At 39.0% G+C, this 23573-nt stretch overlaps 1 protein-coding gene and 1 long non-coding RNA gene across 2 annotated transcripts in view; one reads left to right on the top strand and one right to left on the bottom strand.

The window, feature by feature from the left end:
• Positions 1–23573, bottom strand: part of LOC126378239 (uncharacterized) — a 79018-nt gene that overhangs the window by 8608 nt on the left and 46837 nt on the right. The gene's annotated exons all lie outside the window — the stretch shown is intronic.
• LOC126378198 (uncharacterized) lies at positions 286–1311 on the top strand. The gene has a single exon (XM_050026418.1). The coding sequence runs from the start codon at positions 375–377 to the stop codon at positions 927–929; it is 555 nt and encodes a 184-aa protein (XP_049882375.1). The 5' UTR covers positions 286–374; the 3' UTR covers positions 930–1311.

Genomic DNA, 23573 nt, shown 5'->3' with positions numbered 1-23573 from the left:
GTTAAAATGTTAATTGTGTCTTAATGTTATTTTTCGTCGTATTTATAAACTTGTGTCCAAATCTTAATAAGGCCTGAGCCACGTCCTGACTGAATAGTATCTTCTTATTAGTCCGTGATTGACTGAAGAATAGGCAAAGGTTGAAATTAAATTAACCCCTATTCCCGATAGCTTTACCGAGTTGAACTATTGGAAGTTACGGAACGATGATGAAACGATTAGAATCGTACTGAAATGACATTGACATTTGACTGACAATGACAGTTTAAAAGTTTGAAACATCAACTTACTTTTGAGTTTTGAAAATTTTGAAATGTGTGTTCTGAGCTTACTCCAGTGTTAATTTAATTTTATTGCATTGTAAACAATCCGAAATGGATAAGAGCTTTTCTAATTTCCAAAAGAGCCCTCTGAAGCTCTATATTCAAGACATATTTCGCGCGAATAGATCACATGAAAACAAGTACATTTATGAAATATTTGGAATGAGCTTCAAAAATATAATGATACACGGTGTTATTACTTGTGTTTATAACAAAACTGGTGCTACTACGAACCTAGAACTTAGCGACCCCACGGGTACTGTTCAAGTATACTACGATAGTACAAAACACAACCTTAATGTCCCTAATGATAAGTTAAAATTTCTCCATAGAGATTTTGCGACTCAATATCGCTTCGGCGACGATAATATGGACATAAAATTGAAAATGCTCGATGCTATATCCAGTACTAAACAAAATGTTCTTAATTTTGAAGAAGGAAACTACGCAAGTATCATTGGAGATATTTTCATAGATGATATAAGAAATATTAGAATGGTTTCTGCTTATCAATGTGAAGTGACTACGATAGAACGTGATATTGTTTGGTTAGAAGAATTGAGATACTTGTATGAAAAGTTTTACCTTTGGTATAAGGTGGAATGAATATTTCACAAAAAAAATAAAAAATAAAGAGAAATTAAAGACTGATGTTAAGGCACAGGATTTTATAATACTGCCTTTAAGAAAAGAAGATAAAATGTGATCAGCCAGCCAGTACTGCCAATATAAATATTTATGAGAAATTAAAGAAAGCACACTGTAATCTTTCTAGTTATGTCTACATAAACAGAAGAGTCATTAATTAAAAGAAAAAGAAAACTGAAGAAAAAGTGAGTGCATCAAGAGAAATGTGTAAAATTCGAAGCAAATGGAATTCCATAGTCTTTGCTTACCTCGGTGGGAAATGGGTGTGAGTTTATATGTCATTAATTACATGGTGACAAAATGCTGCTAAAAACCAAGCCACTAAAATCTAGTCTAGTAAAGGGTGATACAGCTTAATACTTAACATGTTGGTCTAACAGGAAGCTCGGTGAGGTGTGGGTTAGTTCATCTTGCGATGGATGTACGTCTGACTACATCAATTGGGATATAGACACTCCACCACAATGTCTGATTGTATGGGATATTTAATGTTGGTAAATAAATTGATGTGTTTGGTTATGAGATCGTTGTTTACATTTGAATAATATTTGTTTTGTATTTTTATGATAAGTAGGTAAAATGAAGTTGAAATTGTTTGCATGATTGGTATATACTGTAAGTGTAAGCATTGACTGATAATTAAATAAATAATATGTTCTATAATTATTTTTAATTATAGGTTACAGAGAGAGTTATAGAGAGACAAGAATACAAATTAAAGTCAAGCTAATAATATTATCAAAGTTTGTACCTTTGTAGTTCAACATTTTCAATTACCTTTCCTCTCTAATTACATACTAACTCAAACTCAAATTAATCTATTCAACATAATTATAATTATCATAGATAAACTTGTTGATGGTAAACTTTTACACAAACAAGCATAGGTTTAACCAACTTCCAAAAAGGAGGTAAATAAGTAGGTACCTATGTAATGTTTATGTGTATATTTTAGACTATGTGTGTTTCTAAATATGTATGCCAACTAAATATCACAGGTGTATGGGTACTGGGGTATGTATGGATGTTAGTGACACTGTACCAAACACTTTGAGGGATGATCCAGACCATGATTCTGAGTTGATATCAAATGGAATTTTCCATCACAAAAATATGGAACTGAAAATAATTTAAAAAAATCCCTGAAGTTTCATGTATTTTCCGACAGGAAATTCCGTATGATATCCATTCAGAATCATGGTCTGAATCATCCCCCAAAGTTTATGGTATGCTGTCACTAACACCCGTACAGTGATGAGCAATATAATGTACCCACTTTAGGACTCTGTCGCACTAACATATTTGACATTTAGTGAGACTTACAGTCCAATTTGGCAAAAAAGTTAATGTGACATGGTACCAAAGTGTATACATATTAATGCTCGTGACTCGTGACCGTACGTACCCGCCATCCCCGCCGCCGACGCGTATGGCCACATGTACGTACTTTTAAGTACGGGGTGTAAGGATGTAAGTGAAATCGTAAAGTCGTAACGAATACAGACTGAGGGGGATGATTCAGCTTATGATTCTGAGTTAATATCAAGTGTAATATTTATTGCAAAGGTATAGAATTGAAAATAATTATAAAAAAAAGCAAAATAATAAATTTTGCGACAGAAAATTCCACTTGATATTAACTCAGAATCATGAGCTCAATCATCCCTCTCAGTATTCGTTACGGTGTCACTAACACCCTGTATACCTAAACGATACCTATTACAAAATCTGAAGGTACTTAACATAACATAAACAGCCTATATACGTCCCACTGCTGGGCACAGGCCTCCCCTCAATCAACCGGAGGGGGTATGGAGCACACCACCACGCAAGAAGGTACTTATTTAATTATAATTATCTATTAATTAGCTAGATATCTATCCATTCCATCTACGGACAACTAGACGTCGCCAGGCATTTCATCCTTATGTTGTGGATATACCTCCAATCCGCACTAAAAGTTTTGCCTCTTCCTTTTTGATGCGAACGGCAAAGGACTGGAATTGTCTGCCGTCGTCTGTTTTTCCAACTCGTCATAATTTGGGAGTCTTCATAGCTGGGGTGAATAGGCATTTGCTAGGTAAGCGTGATCCACGCTCGACCACATCGTCACTTAGGTTCCATCAGGTGAGTTTGTGGCCAAACCCGAGCCTATTTTATTTAAAAAAATGTCTCATCATCATCATCAGCCCATTAACGTCCCCACTGCTGGGGCACGGGCCTTCCCTATGGATGGATAGGGAGTTCGGGCCTTAAACCATTACGCGGGCCCAATGCGGATTGATGGTTATTAACGACTGCTAATGCAGCCGGGACCAATGGCTTAACGTGCCTTCCGAAGCACGCAGGAGCTCGAGATGAAAACCTTTTTTTTGTGGTCACCCATCCTATGACTGACCTTTGCGAATGTTGCTTAACTTCAACAATCGCAGATCGAGCGCGTTTACCGCTGCGCCACCGAGATCCTCCTAAAAAAATGTACCTATTGAATATTATTAAATACTGTGCATTCTTATCTGCTTCATAATTGGTATCCAATCCAATCATCCGTACAATACCTAAACGAGACAAGATAGACAGGATTATTCAATGTATTTAGCAAAACCCTCGACTAGTTTTCAATGAGAACCGGCGTCCCAGGGGATTATACAATAACGTAGATAATAACTGGAAAGATAACGACACAATAGCAACACTGTCGATTCTGATGCGTTGCTGTCGACATCGACTGGCAATGACTAGGGATGTCCGCCGTGTCGATATTTTAAATTATCGATAGATGGTATTTACCGTTATACGAGGGGAGGTCAAAAAGTTCGCGGAATGAGGGGGAAGGGGGTCGAAATTAAACACGAAACTATTTTTCCTTTTCAATATATTCTCCCTTAACCTTAACACATTTTCCGGATCTATCAAATAATTTGTTTATTCCATCATAAAAAAAGATTTCTCTTTGCTGTCAAAATAGGCCGAAATTGCAGACTTGACTTCTTCATCATCGCCAAATTTTCGTCCACGCAGTTCCTTTTTAATTTTTGGGAACAAATAATAATCGCTGGGGGCCAAGTCTGGACTGTAAGGCGGGTGGTTTAATTTTTCGAACCCGCATCGGTGAATGGCAGCCGTCGCAACATGGCACGTGTGGACGGGTGCGTTGTCGTGCAAAAGGAGCACACCTCTTGACAGCTTTCCTCTTCTTTTTTCCTTGATAGCCTCTTTCAATCTATCCAGTAAAGAAGCGTAGTAATGTCCCGTTATAGTCACACCACGATCTTTATAATCAATCAGCAAAATACCTTCTGTATCCCAAAAAATAGTGGCCATGATCTTTCCGGCCGATTGTGACACCTTAAACTTCTTTGGAGGAGGTGTGCCTTTTTTATGCCACTGCATCGACTCTTGCTTCGACTCAAGTTCATAGTGGTGAACCCAGGTTTCATCTCCAGTAACAATCCGGGCCATAACTTCTTCCTTATTCTCTCCACAGAGCTCTAAAAACTGGCGAGAACACTCGACACGCTCGCTTTTTTGAAGTGGCGTGAGCATTCTTGGAACCCATCTTGCGCTGACCTTAGTCATCCCAAGATGTTGATGTAGGATATTTAAAATACTTGTTTCGGATACACCGACCATTGCTGCAAGCTGCTTCTTCTTCAAGCGGGTATCTTCTAATACAAGTTTCTCTACTTTTTCGATGATTTCCGGTGTGGTGGCCTCAATGGGCCGTCCGGAGCGGGGGTCATCTTCAATCGACTCTCTTCCTTGCTTGAAAAGACTATGCCACTTGTAAACCATGGTTTTACCAGGGGCAGAGTCCGCGTAAACTGCTAACAGCTCTTGAAAAATCGTCTGAGGAACTTAATGACGGCGCGGTGTTCAATTTTCTCCATATTCGCTGAGTTCTTCCCGATTCACTTGTTTGCTGGTCGATAGTTCAAACGTTAATGACCCGATTTGCTTCAAACTTGGTACATATACTGTTAATGAGGTGTGCAACTAGCGGCTACCTGTACGAGTAAACCAACCCCCTCCAACCCCTCCATTCCGCGAACTTTTTGACCTCCCCTCGTAGACGGCGATACGGCTTACTGCCTTCCCTCAATCAGCGCTTATCGCTATTGACCTTGAGAATTGACCTACTAGGGTCGATTATTTCTTTCAAATATTATTGCTCCCAGACGACGCCCTGAGCCGAGGTTCGCGCCCAATTGGGCACCCTCAGGCCTGTTGTCTTAAACGTTGTACCGGGTGAGAGCCTTCAGCGCTCCCCATTTGACCGGCCAAGTAGATAATGCCATCTGCGGCAAATGTACAATAAGGCACGTCAAAAAAAAGGCTTACTGCCTATCACGTTGGTCTGACAGAAAGCTCGGTGAGGTGTGGATACTTAGTTAATCTAGCAATGGAATGGTTAATGTATGGAGGTACCTCTGACTAAAGTAAAGAGAACTCCAGACTATGTTGTTTACAGATGCACCTACATACCTAAACTCACGCCCGTTATCCTTAATGGGGTAGGCAGATATAAAAATTAAAAAAGTTGAGTGGAGATGGGCAGGACACTGGCAAGACGGGAAGACAACAGATGGATTAAGGCTGTTACTGAATGGTGACCAAGGGATGGTATGCGATATCGAGACAGACCACCAGCCCGGTGGTCGGATGACATTGTGAGGTACGCCGGAAAGCAATGGATGAGACTTGTACAGGACCGGAAATGATGGCGTGAAAGAGAGGTGGCCTATACCCAGCAGTGGGTATTTTCAGTCCATCACTGTTCGCATTAAAATAGAAGGAGAGCCCATTGCCCAATTAATCGATATAAACAAACACGTAACCGCAACACCCCAACACTAGTTCTCGAGAAAACACTCGACAAATAAGGAGGCAGCGCAGTTTGCATAATTGCCGACCGTACCAGAGCACTCTTTTAGGCTAAGGCCACACTAAAAGAGCCTTGCTCATTGCTAAGAGCTAACCCAAGTAGCAATCAAGAATTGTGATTAAGTCATATATGTCTAAACTTTAGCTAAAGTGAGATTTATCCAAATCAAATAGGACTTATTAGGACTTCATAAATTCATTTCCTTCTTTAATACTATATAGTTTTCAACAAATCCTACTTTAGATAATTTAGAATACACAAAACCAAGTTAAGTATTCACAAAACTATTTAGTCTTATCTCAGCCTAATGTTAAGTCTACAAGTATTCTTTTACTTTACTCAGATTATTTAAAGGCTCACTTAACACGAAATTGATTTAGTGAAGTATCAGTTTAGTCTTGTAAAGTAAAAATTGATTGCCTAGATATACTTAAGGCAATTTTTATTATTTGTTGCTCCTATACAAGACTGTTTTATTCTTTTTTGACTACAATAAGTAAAACATAAGAAAAGTCTATTCAATGGACGATAAAATCGAAATAGAAGCAAGCAAAAAGATGGATGAAGACCAAATAATAAAAGGATCTGGTGGTTTTCGAAGGCAGAATATTAAATACAGAAAATTAACCTGTGATAATGCACATCCCACTGTTTTTGTTAGCGATGCGATATATTCTTCATTGCCATCATTTTTTTTATATCGATTGGTATAACACAATCATTTAATTTTGGCAAAAAAATCGTAAGTTCCTGTTTTTCAAATCCGATCCTGCGTGTGGCGGCCCAGGTACCTACGTCTCGCACAAATCTTCTCAAAAATGACTAAGCTAGTCTAACCTAGTCTAAGCGCACGGCAAGACTACACCATGAAAAAACGAGTTTTATATTAAAACCTGCTAAGTTAAAATATAAAATTAGGTACCTATTAGTCTAATAATAAATAAATCCAATCAAAAACATAAATGTGAAATGAGAGCCAAGTTCAATATTATGCAATGCTTTGGTTGTTGACTTTAACGACAAAAGAAGTGAGATCTAAATGGGTGCCAAGTTCAATGGTCAGTCCTGAAATTTATTTATAAGTAACAGTATAACATATCATATCTTCTTATAACATAAGATAATATATTGTAGCCTAAAGTCTGTCTTATTGTAGGTAAGTACATATCTTCGTAACGCGTGGGTCCTTTTAAAAGGACAAATTCAAAACTAAAAGTCGATTTTATAGGTATAAGACATTTGAATACCTATTAAACTCGTTTAAGATTCACGTTAAGTTAAAAAAAAATATATGCCAGTAAAATGGATGAGAGTTGTGTTGTATCGTGGGCGAAAAGCTGGCAACCTATCACCGCTAAACACATGTTCCAACTTGCTTACCTACCCTTAAAGTACTTGTCGAATGTGGCATCAAGTGGTTTTATGATCACTTAGTGCTCTGCCTACCCCGATAGGGCATACAGGCGTGATTGTATGTTATGTTAAGTTAATCTACATACCTACCACAAAAAGACCGGCTGTCATGAGTTTTGATTACTTACTGATACTTACATCTATAGTTAGGTACAGGCACTAATTAGGTATTTATGTTAAACGTTCATGATAGAATCTAATTATTAAAAAGTTGCCAGTTTTTTTATTTTTTCCTTTATATTCATCTAATTACCTATCTGCACACCAAATTTTAACTCTCTAGGTCATCTGGAACTGGGTTAGAGTTTTGATAAAAATGAGTCAGTCAGTCAGTCAATGATAAAAATGAGGATTTTGGACATATCTAAATAACCGTTTGAGATAAGCTTATGAAATTTAGAACACTTATATATGTATCTCACAAGTCTCAATATATGAGCCAAATTTGATACGTTTATGTGAAATAGTTTTTGATTTATGAGGGGGTCAAAAGTGGCTCCAAATGGTTCGTGTAATAATACACACGGTGCGGCTCGCCAGTTCTATTTCTTGAACTTGGCTTGACATGCTACCGCGTGTCTAGATACTTTTCTTTCTTCTTTCATTCTTTCTTTTAATAATTTTAAAAATGTACTATTTTTAACTAAGCTTTATTCACAATCATAAACAAAACATATCTATTTTAAGTTTTGTGTATGGTTAAATGCATTTAAAGTGGACATTAGATTCGATTCCTTTATTTTTTTAGCTTGATAAAGACATCGGGAATTTGGCCGCCTTTTTTAACAATAATGTTTTAGGTGGGATTAGAAACTACCGCGCACACACGACGTTAATCATATTGCAAGGGTTCTTCGTATATACAATATTCAACGGATACGGGTGAATTGCAAAAGTGAAAAAAAAAGTTGTCTTGGCTGAGAACGGTAGTGCAAAGTTCTGCTAAATGATTTTGAATATTTTTTCTGGGTAAAGTAAGTAGTCCTCTACCTTGGCAAAAAAAATCAGTCAGTTTCAGCAACTGTAACACGCTGAAAAATTTTTTTAAAGTGTCATTTTATCATTTCGGTAGCTTGTCCGTAACTCATTATCGCTTATAAAATGTCTTGCTCTACAATTATTTTCTATTATTGGGATTTAAATTGATAGAATTTCGTTAAATTATTAAATAATCTAACAACAAAAGCTATTTCTGTCTGTTTACCTTCCTTCTCGTACATTTGACAGGCAGTTAAATTTTGTCCGAAAAAAAGTTATCATTTCAGAGGACAGTAAGTTTTGGTAGAATAACTCCGTCAACATTGCGTCTATGACACCTCCTTACCTGCCAACACCTCGCATTGGTTCGGCTCGACCGCTAGATGTGAACATACCCGTCACAGCGTGTAATGGTTTCCCGCCAAAAAAAGAAATTTATCATTTCGGTGATAGGGGGACAAAAAAAAATCAGTAAAAAATCATTTCGGTAGCCATTATAACTCGTGTTAGATTAGTTCAATTTATTTCATATTGATGTGTTAAATCGGCTGCAAGTACTGTTTTGTTTGAGAAGTGTCGATTTTTCGATAGTTATTTAAATTCACAGTTTATACAAAAATAACCTGTTTTTTATCATCTCGGTGTTATCATTCCGGTGGATTCGGTGGACTGAAATGCCAATAACAGTTCATGGGAATGATAAGTAACACTGAAATGATAAAACCGTTAAGTTTTAGAGATCCGTGTGTTAAATTTTTGTTTCGAATTAGGTAATGTTTTAAGGGCCTTTTTAACAGTTCTGTGGAGCTATTTTATTTTTCCTCGAGATGATCTCATGGTTTTCCAAAACCATTTTGGGTGATTGGAAAACGTCATATAACCTTCTATCAAACTCCTCTTTCTGCTTTTCTCGGTAACCTTGAATACCCAGACTTATCCATTCTTTAGATCCTGGTGGACACTGGCCTAGATAAAATAGTTTACACCAGTGTCTACCGATCGCACAGCGGTAACTCTGAGACAAACAGGTTATTCACCTACCTCAGTAGGACAGTGGAGTTGGCACGGCGGAGGTATCTCTCAGCGCAACTTGTTCTTCTCCGGGACTCCAACGCCCACCAGCAAGAGTGGTTGTTCCCATTCCAGAAGACCAACCATGCTGGCAAAGAGGCGCAAGCTTTTGCCATGTGTGGCAAAATCTCTCACATCTGGTGAATTGCGTTACAAAGATACCTGACGTTGCTAACTATAGCGCCAACTGCTTGGACCTTTTACTGATAACTGATCCGGACCAATATCAATCTCTATCAGTGACTTCCCCCTTGGGAACATCCGACCATTGTCTGGTGAGATATGTGTCTGTCTATTCCCCACCTGATTCTAGCCCCAGAGGATCGAGGCAAATATGGTGACACACGCTAGCAAATTGGAATGAGATGCGGCACTTCTTCGCAAACCTATCCTTGGCGTGAGGTTTGCTTTTCTTCAGAAGACTCGACGAGCTGCGGAGATGCCATATTAGTTGTCAGGCAATGGAATACTCTATCCCATTTTCTGACATATCATCTGACGATAAGGCTCGCTCATGGTACATCGCGGAGTATGCTAGTGCAGAAGCTCTAATATGCCCCCTAACATGCGGGCTCTGAAAAATTCCCTGAATACCGCTGCAAAGTCTTGCAAGAAGACAATGCGCAGGGCACGTTTCGACAATATTGGCCAAATTGATGCCAAACTAACTGAGCTGGTAGTAAAACCTTTTAGCCGCTAGTCAAATCGGTCGAAGCAAACTTCTGCCGTATAAAAATGCTTCGCACTCTAGACGTGAATAAGGTCAGTAGTCCTGATGATATCCCAGCAATAGTACTGCGGAACTGTGCACCTGAATAGTCTCCTACTGACACGCCTCTACCTGCTCTCTCTGGGTTCAGGACAATTCCCGAAACCATGGAACCTTGCCAATGTGCAGTGTATGCCCAAAAAAGGCACTCGTACCAACCCTGCTAACTACCGCCCCATCTCGGCACAACCGCCGCTAATCCTGAACAACCGCCTCCTGGCGTACCCTGAAGCCAACAATTTACTCAGAGATAGGTCAACTGATGTTCTTCTTGTGTATGCTACACGCTTATGGAGTGAGGCAATCTAGAATCAAGGCGAGGATCTTGTTATGTCCCTTGATATATTCAGGATCCCTTCTAGCCTATGTAATTGGATAGATAGGGATAGATTGATTCGGGTAGTAGTTGATGGGTGCTTGTCTGATCTACATGCTATTAATGCCGGACTTCCTCAGGGATCTGTTCTCTCCGCCACGTTTTTTCTATCAATGATCTGCTGATTATGCCCGGTATCTTTAGGCATGCAGACGATAGCACAGTGACGGAGAGATACATGTCCAATGCACGCGTAAGCACCAGAGATGATAGTGCCCTCAGAGAGGATCTTGTGAGTCGTGTGAAACTGCCCCTTAAGTCCGTCTCAGACTGGGGTGACAACAAGTAGGTTGGACTCAACGCTTCCATGACCCAGGCGTGTCTGTTCACCGCAAAACGGAGTCCTTTCCTCCTGACTGGGACTTTCCGGAGTGAATTACCAACCATCTCGAGCTCTTGGGTATGGATATAACTTCCAACTCGTTATAATCTAGGAGACTTCAAGACTAGGGTGAATAGGCATTTGCTAGGTAAGTGTGATCCACCCTAGACCACATCGTCATTTACCATCAGGTGAGATTGTGGTCCTACGTGAACCTATATTATTTAAAATAATGTAGGTAAGTAATAAAGAAGCAATTACAATAGCCACAAAAAAGAGATATTGACAATAAGCATCATCCCCCTAGCATTATACCGATTTTTCACAGGGTCCGCTTACCTAACTTGAAGATTTGACAGGTCCAGTATTTTACAGAAGCGACTGCCTGTCTCACCTTCCAACCCACGAAGGGGAAACCAGCCCAATACACATTAGGTCACATACCTCCGAAAATGGAATTTTCGGGAATGTGGGTTTCCTCACGATGTTTTTCTTCACCGCTGAGCATGTGACAATCATTTCTGATCTAAACATGAATTACCTTACCACCCACCTATTAGCTACCACGGCTCCACATATTGACAACAACTAAATGCATTTTTTATTGCTCGATGAAAGAAACGAACAACAATCTATTACTATTAGTAAATAGTATTAAACTATTTTTTATTTAGCAAGTATTGAACTATTTATCTAAGAATGTATAAATCGATCTCCACCAACCCGCAGTGGAGCAGCGTGATGGAGTATGCTCCATACCCTCCTCTCCCCCCCCCCGTTAAATGAGAGTAGGCCTGTGCCCAGCAGTGGGACGTATATAGGCTATTTATGTATAAATCAAACTTCACTTTGTACGGAACCCTAGCTAAGCAGCACAATTTTTCTTGACTGTATCATTTCCGTGGGTTAATTTCATTTCAGTGGACTCATTATCATTTCAGTGTACATTTATATAATTTCGGTGTATATTTATATCATTTCAGTGGGTACTTATCATTTCAGTGGACTCATAAAAATTCAATTTTAAATATCTCAGTAACTTTCGATCGTATTTGATGCCCACTCACGCACATAATTCAAAATAGGTTAAAGTTTTATTTGTCGTCAAACATGTGAAGAAAAGTATTAAAATAAAAAATCTCACCGAAATGATAAAAAAATGAGACTTGTTGAAATTCACCCATACTCGTTAATTTTTACAATAATCACATTGTTTTGGCAATTAGAAGCGCGGTGATCGTACCTACTTTGCGTCAGCGAACCATGTAGCTACCTATGAGAATGTATGCGCGGAGACTCATTAGCAAATTGAGTTTATGTTTGTTAGTTCCAATTGTGATAAATATTAAATAATTAAGTAAATCACATTCCTATCCAAGTAAGAACTCAGCATAACAATATTTTTTTATCTTCCACGAGTCGAAAAACTTACCTCTCAAACAAACATACTTTCCATAGGTTTTAAGCTTGTTCGATTTTAATTGTTACTTGTTACATAGATAATTCTGGCACAGAATAAACAAACATGATTTTACGACATTACTTTACTAAATCAAAATAGAGGATCACTTTAGATATAAGAGTTTTAAGTAAGAATTCACTAAATACTTTTTGTCTTAAGTTGGTATACTCCTAGACAATTGAAGTAAAATTTATCTTAACTAGTACTTGATGAAGTGCAACTTGACTTTACTTTTCTAAACTGATTCTTACGAAATCAATTGTTTCTAAAGTCTTACTTCATTTAGAAAAATATTACTTAACGCCATTTTGCACTTACAGGAAGAAAACATGTAATATTTTTTTGACAATATTATCGTCAAAAACTGAAGTAAATTAATATATATTTCTGTTGTAGTAACAATTACTGCGTTCAGCTGTCACATATTAATAGAAAATGAATTTCTCTATACTATATGTCACCATTTTTTTTTATTTGCTGAATAATCAATCCAAATTTTATTATTATTTTTCTGGTATATTAAAGGCCCTTCTGTTTTTTAACACTTTCTATCGATTTTACACGAGAAACAATCATGCGTTTATAATTTCCTGTATGTGAAACGGCAGAATAACCTTTTGTTAAAACAACTTAACAAATATTTTAGACGCCATTTTCTTACAGACTTCATTTCTTGTGTTAATATAAATGTTCGCCATTATATTCTAAAATAAAGACGCGTGAAGTAAAAATCGTTTTAGTATGACCTGAAGTTTTACTTCGTTAAGTTACAATTGACTCAGTGCAATTCAATCCTATAGTCTTAACTAAGTATTGTAGATATCTTCAAGTATACATTCTTGGTATTAAGTGATACTACAAGAATTCTAAGTTTAGAATATGCAAGAACATTGTCTAAAGTAGGGTTTAAGTCTGACTTAGCGTTGTCTTAAGTCTGTCTTGTATAAGAGTTAAAGTATGTGCCCACTTTTACTAAACTGTATCTTCAAGATATCTTGAGGGATATCTTGGAGACCTATAAGACTTATCCAAGACAAGGGTTTGATTTAGTCTACTTGCCTTCAAGATATCTACAATTCTCTTTTAAGACAATCGGTTGCTACTTGGGAAGGTACTCATCAAGTGACTGACACGTAGTATTACTTATTCCTTATTGTATGGTTTAGATGGACGAAAGCAGCTAAGGTGTAAGGGGAGGGAGCGCGGACTGTCTGTCTGTCCGTGTGCCGCGTAACGTGTAAGTGCGAGCGAGACAGAGAGTCCGCACGTTCCCCCTTAGGTACTCCTTAACGGCTTATACAGTCATTTAAGACCAAAGTAATGCCTAGGAGTGGGGGGAGGGATAAGGTTGGCTTGATGACGCAATGTTGACGTGACGGGCCTGTAATGAAACGTCCTAACCAAACTAGGGAACTCAAAGTGGCTTTTACGATATTTTTGTCCTACCCGCATTCGAACCCAAGAGCTCCGGAACGTGAGCTCAACCACTGGGCAACAGAAGAAGTTAGCGAGTCGCTTGGCTCTTAGCAATAAGCGCGGCTCTTGTGTGACTGCAGCCTTACACATCCACTGCCTCCTGCAAGGAATTCAGAATAATAAGTACCTTCATAACAGTCAATGGACTTCATTTTGTTAAGGTAAAGTCGTAACAGGTAGATAGGTGCCTACTATGTTAGTTATATTGCCTATCGACCTACAACTAAATACCTACTCTTGCCTTTTGTAAATGACCGATAAGTGTTTAAGTTTATTCTCAAGAACCTTTGGACTAGTTCAATAGTGAAGTAAGATGTAAGAGCGCCTTATAGAAAATATACAGCATTTACATCAAGGGTATAAAATGTATTGCTTTATAATATTAGTAGGCGTTTGCATTTCTCAATAGTGACCTAAGCTCGGTGAGGCGTGGGTGCTTGCTTTCTTCATGATACGATGAATATTCCTCTGACCACTGGGAAACGTCCCAGTCCGTGGGGAGTCATGAACCTATTTTATGTTATGCTTATGCATTCTTCAATTCCCAACCACTGTTAATGAAGTCATCAACCTCACCCACAGGATACGAAAAGTTTTACAAGTGAGGATTGATCCCGTGAACTCAGGTTTTCAACAGATTTTACGCTTAAGTTTTCCTTTGACAGATTTTAATGAGAATGGTGAAAGCGAATGTGGTGAGCTAGGGTCACGATCCTAGTAAGTTGAGTGCCATGGTCTCGTAATCTAAATCGGTGTAATCGTATGTAACGTGTAAGTACGAAAGTTTTCTTTGAGAATCGAAATTAAACGAAAGTTCCCCACTGTAAGGAAATATCCTGAAAGCATAAAAGGTTATCACATTTAGAGTCTTACAAGAACCACAGGCACATTTTGGCTAATATCCTAATATCACAACACAATAAAAACATTACAAGCCTACTGAAACACATCCACAATCATACTTCTTTCGACCATTCTCGCGCCAAAACACATAACGCGGCCATTTTGGTTATTTTCAAAATGGCGGACACATAACAATACCTTCTTGTTGATGTTACGTTCTGCCATTACGCGAATTAACTCCACCACACTTTTGTTTGTTTTATTTTCGTTAATTAGTCAGTGTTTCTAGTTGGTAAATAAGTATACTAAATTTTAAAAACAACAAACATTTTTTAGGTAAGTAAGTACTCGGTTTTTATTGTTATTATGACAGAACTTGAGCGTCTTATAATTTAAGTTATCATTAAGTAATTGCCCGTGCAGATGTACCTACTACCGCAATGCTATTGTGAAAATTGTAGCGAGAGTATGCACATTCCTAGGTCCAGAAAAGTAGAGCCTGCTTTCCTCCGTTATGGGAACAATATAAAGTATAGACAATATAAAGAGACACATGCAAATCCGCGATAGACCTGGTCGGAGATCGTGTGACTTGCGCCGTAGTGTTCCTAGTTCGAGTCCCGGCTTGGGTTCTAAACCACTGAATTCGACTTCATGGGTATGAATTCATGTGATTCCCAGGATTTGAGAAAGTGCAAGCGAGATACACAGTTTTTACGCTCCTTTTCTCCTTTATCAGCTTACGGATATTTAGACTAAAGTAAGACCTAACTAGTAAGAGCAGGCTAAGGAGAGCTCTTCTAGCTCGGCTCTGATACGAATTGGAGCGGGGCGGAGATTGTGCGTTTTTTACTATTAAGAACGTTTAGGCTGCTTCTCTTCCCGGGCATGTCGTAAAAACCGACAGAGGGATTGTGTCATCTAACATGATGGACTAATGTTATGGGCGATAGGCTGATCCCTTATCACCATAAGGTTCATCATATCCATCTTTGGACTTCGTATCAACAGTGGCTGCAAGTTGTCTTTGATTACTTGTGGCTCTGCCCACCCCATTAGGGATTACGGGCGTGAGTTTATGTATGTATGTATGTAAGAACGTTTAGGGCCTTGTGCTGTGGTCTTTCTTGTACTTAGGTACTTTTCCTCGACTATACAGGTTGTGAGAAGCTACAGTAAGCGAAGGAGATGTTTGACGAAAGATATATTTAGGTCGGCATGTAAAAGTTGACGATTCAAAGTGTAACTAAGTATAAGTAAGTAAGTACGTTACCAAATTAATTATGCGATATTTTCGAGTTTGAGTTGACGTAATATCCTTCTTTATTCTAGCATGTTTTCCAACATCACCTTCACCGCGGACAATTTAACGCCAACAATAATTATCACAAAACATCTGAAACAATCTTGTACCTAGTCCGAAGGGTGTTAACTTGTCAAAACTCCAGTTGGAAACAGTTAATTCCACATCAAAGAGCGGAGAGGGAGCGGTAAACTATTAGCCGGGCTATTGAATAAATTAACTAAGTCACGTTGGTCCTTCCAAAACAAACGGAAACCTTACCATCCGGGTCGGTTCCGATCTTGGTAACGGAATCTGGGGCGTATATTCAGCCATTTTTAATAATAATTGCTTTAGAACTCCGCTCAACTCAAGAATATAATACAATTACTGTACAAATGGAAGATAGCTGGTACCTTAAGCACCTTGTACCTATTGTAAGAGCCAGCAATGCTTTAAAATTGTCAATCTTCTAGCATTATCTAATTGTACCAATTAGTTATTAAGTTGTTTGGATCAATAAATACATTTTTTATTTAGGTCACATAGGGAAGAGAGGCCTTTGCCCTGCAGTGGGACATTAATATTATAGGTCACATACTCTCGAAATACATTTCTCGGGAATATGGGTTTCCACGACGTTTTCCTTCACCGCTGAGCACGTGATAATCATTTATGATCCGAACATGAATTCGAAAATAAATTCGACAATCATTGGTTTAGGCCTGTGCTGGATTGGAACCTGCGACCTTAAAGTGAGAGGCAAACATTCTTCCAACTGGGCTACCACGGCTCGCACAACTTGAAAAAATCTAGAGCCTTACTATTACCCACGCCTATAACCCACGCGAATGAAGAATCCTTATGGGGCCGTCCATTATCATGTGATGTTTTTTTGGCATTTTTAACCCCCCCTTCCCCTTGATGATACATGGTGAGGTTCAAGACTACCCCCCTCCCTTTCCTATATCACGTGTATTTTTTAGTACCAACCAAAATAATTGCACGAAACGCCGATTTTCGGTTCGGTATCGCGCGTTTGCCGAAAAAAAAATACAGAAAAAAATACTCGTGATATATTACTACACCCCCCCTCCCCCTTATGATATTTCGTGATTTTTTCATGGACTCCACTCCCCCTCTCGAGTCTCGCATGATTAATAGACGGCCCCTAATGTAAACCATCAATGTAAGTATTAAATTCCAGTATAGAACAAGGCTATAGTTAGCAACATCGCGGCTTTCCTGTACGGGGGTAGTCTGTGTTTGTTCACCAAACATTCCTACATACTCTAGGCCTCAACTGAGTGCTGGCAAATCGATTCTTGTAGTACCAGCTAGGCTTTAGGAATGGAAATCTTCTCTTTGTGGTTGGAAGACAGAAGCATTTCATTATCGTTGTGTGTTTAATTTAGATTGTAATTGTCCTAAATCAATAGAAAGAAAGAAAGAAAGAAAGAAACATTTATTACTTCCGGACACCACAGACACAGACAGACAGGTACATTACATTTAACACAGGACAGAAACCACACGGAAATCAATAAGTACACAGACAAAAAAAATATATAAAATAAAAAAATACCAAAACAAAAAGAAAAACAAACCAAATTCATAAAACAATAATAATAAAACAAAGTATCTAAATGCAACGCACTGACGGCCCGATCATCTGCGGTGGAGTCCGGAATAAAAGGACCTCGCTCAGCATAAGTCGCGGCGTGAGCCACGACGCTGGTATTCTGCGGGCCCTGCCGAGTGAGGCCACGGACATCGCGGTATATATGTACATAGATACATACTACTTAAACTTACTTACATATAATTATTTAGTATTACAAAATTATAACAATTACAATAAATACACATTAATACGATTTATTCAATAGCAAATAGGCTGGTTATAAACTGGTTTCCATCCAACTAAGTAGTCAAATCAGTTACTTACTTTTTACTAAACGTCAAAACTCGAAATTGCTATGGAATTTGTATGATATATACATTGTTTTAAGTTTACGCGGTTATTATCATAATTAAAACACATAATAACGGGTTCTTACCTTATCCCGTCATCCCGTGAACATGGCACTTGCAACAGTTTCGGAATATCGGGAGTCTCATATCCCTGCTTTAAACGCGGTAAGAACCCGTTATTATGTGTTTTAATTTGTATGAAATAGCCCACTGTGAGTTGTAAAAAATGTGATAAAATGCCGGACTTATTATTATTACGTTTTTGTTGATTAATATTCGTAAATAAGTTAAAAAGAAAATTGATTTCGTTAGTTTTAAATCTGTCTTGATTTAGTAATCAGAATTTCATCATTTAACTATCTGTTACTAGGCTGAAATCACATGACAATTCATCCGAATTATATACACCGTCATCAGAAGGTTTAGAGTTATTTACCGTTCTAGGTCGTTATACTTTATTCTATGGTTTAGATAAACCAGTGCACTTACCAACTTGCAGTGGCCATGTCATGTGGAAGACAGCTGCAGGTGAGTTTAGATTACCCCAGGGCTGGCCCTTTGTCCGGGATGCCAACTTTCTTGTTCTAACTTACAGCAGTTCGCCATTGCTGGCATGTTAATTTTAATTCTGTTTCGTTGTTCGTCTGGGTGATAGCGGTTAGCGGGAGGCGGCTGTTTGGATCACGAACAAAAATACAAAATGTAAAAATGTCTATGGTTTTCGTTACTATAAAAAAGGTATTGTCATAGACAAAGATACTTCCTTCTTAGCATCAAAAATGGATGCATAATTAATATTTTCTAGCGTTAAAAAGTAAATTTACACAATTACAATAAACAGTAAATACAAAAAATACGGTGATTTATAAAACTTATTAACATTAAAAGTGTAAAACCCATCTTAATTAAAAAAAAAAAAAAATATATGTGGAAGACAATAAACCTTTCAAATATTACGGTGATGTAATGGTTACACGCTCGTCCCGGCTTGACGAGAGCTGCGGGTCCAAGTCCCGTCCGAGTCCGATATTTTTTCAATTTAAAATTTCTCTTTATGAGCGTCCCTTTTTTTTTGACGTGACTTATTGTAGATTTGCCGCAGATGGCATTAACTAATTGGCCGGACAAACGGGGAGCGCTGAAGGCTCTCACCCGGTAAAACGTTTAAGACAACAGGCCTGAGGGTGCCCAGTTGGGCGCGAACCTCGGCTCAGGGCGTCGTCTGAGAGGATATTTGAAAGAATTAATCGACCCTAGTGGGTCGATAGCGGTAAGCGCTCATTGAGGGAAGTCGTCGACCAGTATCGGGGTCCTGAAGTGTTTGGTGTCGAGAGATGATTGGCTGGTTCTATGGCTAGATAATCGGGTCGATGAGCGTCCCTAACCGCTAGATCGCTGACAGTAGCGCAGACGCCACTACTTGATTGTTGGCGCGTTGTACAAAGGTGTGGAGTACCAGACGTGCTTTAGAAGTTGATGTTTGCCTCGAGTTGTTTGTACATTCAGTTTTTTAATTTATATTGGACTGTGACAAGCATAAGCCTTTGTGCGTTCCTGCCTATCTAGTTGTGGACTGGACTTCTTGTAAGCGAAATAATAACACAACGTTATCCATGCGAAGAAACAGTTTATTGTACCACCACAGTTTACCAAGCATGAGAAACAAGCACAGTCAAATCAATCACATCATAATCAATCACAGTCTAATCGTGTGGGTTGTGAGATGGAATACCAGCCTCATCAACCCTGGTGTCAGAGTTATAATTGAGCCGCCAAAGGCCCCTGACATGGCCCATGTAACGATTACTCACTTACATCAGTAAATAGGAACCGGGACCAACGGCTTGACGTGCCTTCCGAAGCACGGATCATCTTACTTTCGGACAATCAGATGATCAGCCTATAATGTCCTAACCAAGCTATTGATCAGGATTTTTGTATGCAGTGTCCAGGCTGTGCTAATACAGTCTGTTGAATATTAGGATATTCAGCTTTGGCTCTGTTCACCCGATTAGGGATTAAAACCGTGAGTTTATATAATGTATGTGAGTAAGTTTATGTTACTTCTGATTTCCAGCAAAATCCTTTCAGACTTCAGTTCAGACGCGAATCGGTAGTTCGCAAATCAAAATGTAAATTTTTGAAATGCCAATCGCTTTTTCACGCTTCAAACTTATATCAAACATATAATTTATGTACGTGTATGTATGTGTGTGTGTGTATGTATGTATCATTGAGGGCAGTTCTTTGGCGCATCGCCAACCGGACTCAGCGGAACAAGCGAGGTGCAGTATTGACTAGGGATGGGACGAGTAATTCGTTACGATGTCGATTGATTTTTATCGATTGTAATTACTAGCCTTCCACTTTTCTACTAATTGTGATGTACAACATAAACAGCCTCTATACGTCTCACTGCTGGGCAGGCCTCTCATCAAGCAACCGGAGGGGGTATGGGGTCCACTGCGGGTTGGTGGAGGTGTTTTTATGGCTAATAGCCGGGACCAACGGCTTAACGTGCACTCCGAAGCACGGAATCATCTTACTTTTTCGGACAATCAGGTGATTCAAGCCTGAAAAGTCCTTACCAAACAAAGGACAATGTCCCCATCGGGAATCGAACTCGGATCTCCGGCTCGTGAGCCTGACGCTCTAACCACTAGACCACGGAGGCTATTAAATATTGTGTCAAAAATGCCGTAAGCTCCCCTAAGATAAGAAAATAAATAAAATAAGGCTTGATTCTAAGGTCTTTCCACTACTCTTCTCTATCATTATTATTTATATTTCATAATATGTTCATTTTCTTAGGTTCAGTAAGTTCTACACTAAACCAGCGTGCGTGTATGAAACGATTGATGAATGTGGAGGAAGTAAGAGAAGTGTGTGTCAGGATCGAAGCAAATGGAATTCCATATTTTTTCCTTACCCCAGTGGGAAATAGGAGTTTATGTATGTATGTATTTGCAGAAATGTGGTAGATACACTATTGGTTTTATATGTAAGTTATAAAAAAAAATAGTTTTACACTACCTACACCTCTTTTAAATGTAACTTATCCCGGGATTTCTCGTTCCGATATGTCAAATGAGTATCTAACTCACCACGCCACGCCATTTTAAAGTCGACCACAACGTCTCCTGACAATAAAATTGTCACCCAGTCTGTGGTTTTCTTTGCCCATAGACCAAAGCTTAGTCTCCTGGAGGGTTAGAAAGGCCACGTCAAAGTAATTCATCTACAAAAGCAATATTGCTAGTAACATTTATTTACATTGCGCACTTACATTTATATGCGCAAATGTCAAATTACTAATTGCCTTTTTCGATGAATTGGTGTTACTTGGCCCAGGGGGGTGTGGCCCTGGTATTTTAGAGTTCAGGTAGTCTCATTTTCAGTTTTATTTTTCGTTCGTTACTTTCTAAGTCCATCACTATTGGAATCGTCGCCAATAATCGACAGCCCATAGACCGCAGGAGAGTCGTCTTATCTTGCAGAGTTCCGTATACTTGCAACTTTTTAGGGTTCCTTGGGACATTAATAAAATCCTTAGATAATAAAAATTTAAATTCAACCACGCTGAGGTGCTCTTACCACTAGACCACGGATGATATTCCGTACTTCGGTGTAAATTGCATTTAAAAACAGAACATAAGTTTACAACTAATCATCATCATCAGCCCATTAACGTCCCCACTGCTGGGGCACGGGCCTTTCCTACGGATGGATAGGGAGATACACAACTAATCCTTGAGGGATTTTCCAGGTCACGTTTCCTAAACAAAAAATTGATGGTGCTGTAAAGATTTGCCTTTGTTTGACCTTCTAGATAGAAAGATAAAATACTTTATTGAGCACAATGGACACAAAATACAGAGATAAGGACAACATATACAGAAAAGCACAACAGGCAACAGGTGTTCTAGTTTCATGGATAACAGACATATTTTATCTTTGTTTTTGGATATAAGTAAATAATGACACTTTTTATTACACCAAGACATAAATCGTTTTCCACTCACTATTATGATCAAAATCAAGGAAATCAATATGGGTAGGAACATAATTCTATACGTAATGTGATCTAAATATCATCATCATCACCAGCCCATTAACGTCCCCACTAATGGGGCACGGGCCTTCCCTATGGATGGATAGGGAGATCGGGCCTTAAACCATCACGCGAGCCCAGTGCGGATTGATGGTTATTAACGACTGCTAATGCGGGACCAACGGCATAACGTGCCTTCCTAAGCACGGAGGACCTCGAGTTGAAAACTTTTTTATTTTTGCGGTCACCCATCCTATTTCTTCTTCTCCCATCTTCTGCCATTACAATGTATTTTTGAATGATTATGTAACCGAGTAATGAGGAAATAGGTAATTATTACAGCCTCCGTGGTCTAGTGGTTAGAGCGTTAGGCTCACGATCTGGAGGTCCGGGTTCGATTCCCGATGGGGACATGGTCGAAATCACTTTGTGAGACTGTCCTTTGTTTGGTAAGGACTTTTCAGGCTTGAATCACCTGATTGTCCGAAAAAGTAAGATGATTCCGTGCTTCGGAGGGCACGTTAAGCCGTTGGTCCCGGCTATTAGCCGTAAAAACACCTCCACCAACCCGCAGTGGAGCAGCGTGGTGGAGTATGCTCCATACCCCCCTCCGGTTGATTGAGGGGAGGCCTGTGCCCAGCAGTAGGACGTATATAGGCAGTTTATAGGTAATTATTACGTTAAATTTCGACAGCGACATCTATATTACTTTTGAGGAACATAGCATGGAAAGTTCTTGATTAGACAACGCATACCTAACGTAGCTGCACGGTCTGTGAGCTCTATCCATCAAGAAGTTACGAGTACACCGCGTTGCTAAATCTAAAGCTAAATATGAGACTTGGGACACATGGACTGCGAGGATGATCAGCAATATGAGTTGACCGACCTTTAAGTCACTACATCATTATCATTTACCGTTATCCCGTTTATCACTGGGTCCGGTTACCTAACCTGAAGATTTAACAGGTCCGGCGTGCGCCTCATCTTCATCTCATTTTAACATCTTCTTCTTCTCTTCTTCTATCGTGTGGATTGAGAGGTACATTACCAACCTCATCAACCCTGGTGTCAGGGTTATTATTGAGCCGCCAAAGGCCCCTGACATGGCTCATGTAACGACTACTTACTTACATCATTGAGTAGTAACCGGGACCAACGGCTTAACGTGCCTTCCGAAGCACGGATCATCTTACTTTTTGGACAATCAGGTGATCAGCCTGTAATGTCCTAACCAAACTAGTATTAACATATTATTATTGTTATTTTAACATATTATTAAGTAAATCAATAGCTCTTTATTTCACACAAAATTGTTTAGCTTCTTTCATAGAATAAGGAATGATACTGGGTTTAGTCATCTGACAAGGACTGGACTTGTGGACTTCGTATCAAAAATGGCTGCATGTTGCCTTCTGTTGAAGCGCCAGTCGTGCGAACGCTATTGCCGCTCCCGTATTGGACTTTTCAGCCATACAAGACGTTGCCATAGAAACGCTGTATAAATCATCTGATCAAGATGTAAAGGCCTACGAGGAAGTGTCTTCTGTTGTATAGTATTTTTGGGCCACTACTGAAAGTCAGCGTTTGTTCCTCAATGTCGAAGTGTCACAACATTTTGCTGAGCTGACGTCCCTTTTTAGAAATAAGGTTTAATTATTATGTTCAGTCCTACTGTGTACCTATACCAACTTAAATCT

This window comes from Pectinophora gossypiella, chromosome 25 (genome assembly GCF_024362695.1).
Source record: "Pectinophora gossypiella chromosome 25, ilPecGoss1.1, whole genome shotgun sequence".
In the NCBI taxonomy this organism is placed as follows: Eukaryota; Metazoa; Arthropoda; class Insecta; order Lepidoptera; family Gelechiidae; genus Pectinophora; species Pectinophora gossypiella.
The sequence above is the reverse complement of the archived record's forward strand: the minus strand, read 5'-3'. Positions and strand labels throughout refer to the sequence as shown.

Excerpts from the sequence above, each read along its gene's own strand:
- LOC126378198 (XM_050026418.1), top strand. The coding sequence starts at position 375 with ATGGATAAGAGCTTTTCTAATTTCCAAAAGAGCCCTCTGAAGCTCTAT.